Source organism: Sinocyclocheilus rhinocerous, unplaced genomic scaffold (assembly GCF_001515625.1).
Source record: "Sinocyclocheilus rhinocerous isolate Xijiao unplaced genomic scaffold, SAMN03320098_v1.1 scaffold616, whole genome shotgun sequence".
Lineage (NCBI taxonomy): Eukaryota > Metazoa > Chordata > Actinopteri > Cypriniformes > Cyprinidae > Sinocyclocheilus > Sinocyclocheilus rhinocerous.
This window is the reverse complement of record NW_015631496.1, coordinates 954019-958408: the sequence shown is the minus strand read 5'-3', so window position 1 is coordinate 958408 and position 4390 is coordinate 954019. Positions and strand designations below refer to the sequence as shown.

Sequence of the window (4390 nt, the reverse complement as noted above, 5' to 3'; positions counted from 1 at the left end):
CACTTCATATATATATATATATATATATATATATATATATAAATAAAATATTATATTTTTGAATATGAATTATTACTATCGGACAATAAGAGTATTTATTATTCTTCTTCTATTTTTGTTCATCTTCAGACTTTGGCATTGCTTAGCAATATTACAGAATTTATCACCGGTTTGATATATTGGCTACCTTACTTCTCCACTAAAGTGTTATAATAATAAAATGTTAAGTTACTATACCTACTTACAGTACATTAATGCCAATCAGGCCAGCAAAATATGAATGAGATTATTATTATTTTTTAAAGTTGAGTTACTATACCTATTTACATTGTTGTCAGTCAGACTTGTTATGTTATCATAAGGCTTCGTACCTAGTTGTGTTGGCAAGCTGCATTATGAATGAGCAGTTGCTCCACTATAAGAGTTACTACAGTTTTAAAGGCTCAACTAATTGTAACCATGACCATGACTTCTCTATTCCAGCTCAAATAAGCTTCATTGTAAATCTCCCAGTGTCCCCACCATCTCCACCTCCACCCATGGATGATCGTGGCACAAAGTCTATAGTGGCAGTATGTTTTATCTGACCTTTGCTCTGACTCCAGAAGAACATAAACACAAAACAGATCGCCACAGAGCTGAGGAAAGAGAGAAATCCCATGGTGGTAGCAATGATGAGGGTTTTCGCATCAAACGGGTAAGGACTTGACACCCGTGCGGAGGAGTTGGTAGAAGGAGGTAATGAAGTTTCCATCCATCCCTCGTCTGAGAAATATGACGCTGTGCGGTTTTGTGGAAGCCCCTCCACTTGCAGATTCACAGAGATGCTGTCGTTGCCTGCTGCATTAGATGCAGTACATAGATACGTTCCACTGTCCTGTACTTGGGTGTAACGCACCTCCAAGCTCCCATTAGCAAGCACTCGTACTCTCCCGACAGAGCTAAGTGCAGTCTGCTGGGCTGACAGCCAAGTAATAGAAGGCGACGGATAGCCGTCTGCTTTGCAGTCAAACCGTACGCTCATGCCCTCCACAACACTCAAATCCTGCTGCTGGCGGTTCAGAATCTGCGCTTGTCTGCAAGTAAATATAACCGGGAGATCAGCTTCTGAAAAGTCACGAAAAGCCTTCTTGTGCTGATTTAGAGGCGAACAGGTGGGTTGGCGGCCATCGAAATCCAGCCGCCGCCGTCGTCGCATGACCCAGAGTAACCTGCAGTCGCAAGCCAATGGGTTTCTGTCCAGCCTCAGTGTCTGCAAGTTCCCTACGGAGTGGAAGACGCTTTCTTCCAATGTGGACAGACGATTCGAGGACACATTGAGCAGACGAAAGTGGACCAGACCCCTGAAGGCACCCGGCTCAATACGTAGCAGGTTCCCACCTACCAGGTGCAACTCTTGGAGCCGCAGAAGCTCCCCAAGAAGGTTGGCCTGTATGGAGGTGATGGGGTTGTAGGACAAGTCAAGGTACTGCAGGTAGGTTAGAGGACGCAGCGCAGCATAAGGTACGGCGCTGAGGTTGCAGTTGCTTAAAATTAAGGTGGTAAGGTTCAGGCCTACCAAGCTGTTGCTATTTAGCGTCTCGAGAGAAGGCCAGTGGAGGATCTGCAAGGTGCGCAGCTGGTGCAGTCGGCGAAAGGCATTGTTGGGCAGGACGCTTATGGTCAGCTTGCGCAGACGCAGCTTGGTCAAGCTCTGAAGTTGCGACAGAGCCTCTGTGGGGATGGAGGTCAAATTACTGCGGTCCACGTTCAACTCCTTCAGCATCTGAAGCCCAACAAATGCCCGTTGCGAGATAAACACCAGGTCATTTTCTCCTGCATCAAGCTGCTGTAGATTAATCATGTCCCGAAATGTGTAATCCAGAAAAACCAGGATCTCATTCTCGCTGATATCCAGACGTCGAAGGTTGGAGAGACCAGAGAAGACCCCAACCGGGAGGATCTTAAGACGGTTGTTCTTAATCCTCAAGTATCGCAGGTTCTTTAGCCCCTGAAATGTTTCCACCTCAATCATAGAGATTATATTCTCACTTAGGTCCAGGTCCTCTAGCTTTGACAGGCTGGAGAACTGACGCCTGTCCAGCATTTTCAGCTGGTTTCTTGAAAGATCTAAGCGTTTGGCATTGTTTGGTAACCCCTCAGGCACACCTGTCAGGTGTCTTGAGGAGCAGTTGACCTCCAAAGTGTCAAGGTAACAAGTGCATTTTTGCGGGCAGGTGAGGTCTGCAGCCGATAGGTTTATGCACCACAACAGCAGGACTGTCCATGCGCCCCGCCGGCCACACAGATCCATGAACATCTTACCTCCTTCCTGCAAAAAAGAAAAAAGAAAAAAATGGTTAACGATGTGTCAAATATGAGGAAAAATCTTTAAAAACATTTAATATAAACCCTGTTGAAAAAAACAGCATATGCTGGTTAGGTATGTTTTGAAGCATGGTAGCTGGTCATGAGTTGGTTTAAGCTGGTCCTAAGTAACTAGCTCCTGCTCAGAACCAGCTCATAACCAGCTTATAACCAGGTCAGGACCAACTAAGGACCAGCTTAAAGCAGCTCAAACCAGCTGCCATGCTTCAAAACATACCTAACCAGCATATGCTGGTTTTTAAAAAAGAGAAATTCTTAGAAATGTAATCTTGTTGGTTTTGGAAAAACGTGTATGTTATTTTTGAGAAAAGTTTGAATTTACAATCTACATGTGGGTGCATTTTTTAAGTTTTAAAATATTTCACAAAGTTACAAAGTATATTTTTAATATTTAGAGAGGTAGAGACGCAGTTTTTAAAATATTTTTTCTAAGAATTAATGCCAGACTACTTAAGGTTTTCTTTTCATTAGTTATGTCAGGACAGTTTGATATTTCGGGCTTAATTTCCTCCAAAATATCAAAATGAACTTTAATGCAGAAAATAAAAACATGCTTCTCATAGAAGATGTTACTTTTAGTCATTGTATGTATGAAATGCATTTGCAATTATGTATTTGTGAATACATTAAAGGCAGAGTAAGTGATTTTTCAAAAACACTTTAGAAAACTGATTCGGGCCGAATCGCAAAACAAACTTGTAGCCAATCAGCAATAAGGGGCGTGTCTACTCGTGATGTGGAGGAGAGCGTGTTCAGTGCATGGGACGGACATTAGCTGAGCCGAGCGACAGAAAGATAGAGATGGCGGATAAAAAACAAAAGAGGAAAACGTCTGCGGAACGATAAGGCAAGAAGTAGGACCCGTGTAAATATCGGATCAGCTTTCCAGCGCTGGAGAGAACTCAAGGAGCGGAGGCCTGCGATCGGACGCCGAGGTTGCTTTGTTTCTTCTCAATAGGTGAGTAACACCGTGTCTACAACAACTAAAGTCTGCCTACACTGGACGCGAGAAAGAGGTCAAACGACCGTTGAAAACCATTTGAAATCGGTGTCAGCACGTCATAAATAGAACCCGGCAGCAGTTTTCTGTCGGGGATTTGTTGCGCCGCGCCGCTCACGTCCGTAGACACGGTGTAACATTGGTTTTGCTTTGTTTCACAGAACTAATCGTTGCATGGGTTGCGTACATATATGTGGGGCAGAGCTATCAAAATAGGGGCAAGACCCTTTTGGGGTAGGGGCGTGTTTGTTTTGGTGATTTCAAATATCAACATTGGCTACCAGAAATCACTTACTCTGCCTTTAATAGATATGAACAAAAAAAAGTGGGTTTTGCCATTGACCCAAATGCATCTTGATCAATCAATGGAACTGTACTAAAAATTAGGTATTAATCTGCATATACAAGAAGCATTTTCAAGAGTTATAGATGTTAAATGATTAAATCAGAAGACAAGCGTTCCTCACTATTTTTTACCAATGGACTACTTACCAAGGGACTTTTGTGGTGCCAGTTCTCATAACCAGATGTTTTCAGGTTGGTATCTATGTTGGGCTCAGTAGTTGTTGAAGATGCATTTAGTCACATTTAGACGTCACACTTCCAAAACCTAAAGCCAGAGAGAAGAGAAGAATCAGCAAAAAATGATTGATACTGTGTTATGATGATTTGTGCTAACAATCTCTTTAATCCTCTGCTTTTAGACAGACCGACTGATCCAGACAAAGCTGAAGTTGTAAAACAGCTTTTCATCCATTTCTGATGAAGGACGACAGTGGAATGTTCTAGACCTGTTTGGGTGTGAGACTGTCATTTGAATGCGCCGTCATTAGGTAAATAAAAATGACGAGACATGTGACAGCTGCACAGTAACACGCTTATTTCCCTTTCTACTGCTCTAGAGCATCTGATGTGAGAAGACAGGTGTGCAGGGCACTTTCACTACAGTCCAGCTTAACCTCATGTCACAGGGTGCAGGTGCACAGGCCTGGACACAAATTAGGTATTACCCACCCAGCATGG

The 4390-nt window shown here is 43.1% G+C and overlaps 1 protein-coding gene across 1 annotated transcript; it reads right to left on the bottom strand.

Moving 5' to 3' along the window:
• Nucleotides 1–81: 81 nt before the first annotated feature.
• On the bottom strand, nucleotides 82–3970 carry LOC107741755 (leucine-rich repeat and immunoglobulin-like domain-containing nogo receptor-interacting protein 1). The gene is made up of 2 exons (XM_016554532.1): nucleotides 3860–3970; nucleotides 82–2311 (listed from the first exon to the last, which is right to left on the bottom strand). The coding sequence occupies exon 2, from the start codon at nucleotides 2297–2299 to the stop codon at nucleotides 485–487; it is 1815 nt and encodes a 604-aa protein (XP_016410018.1). The 5' UTR covers nucleotides 2300–2311; nucleotides 3860–3970; the 3' UTR covers nucleotides 82–484.
• Nucleotides 3971–4390: the final 420 nt, after the last annotated feature.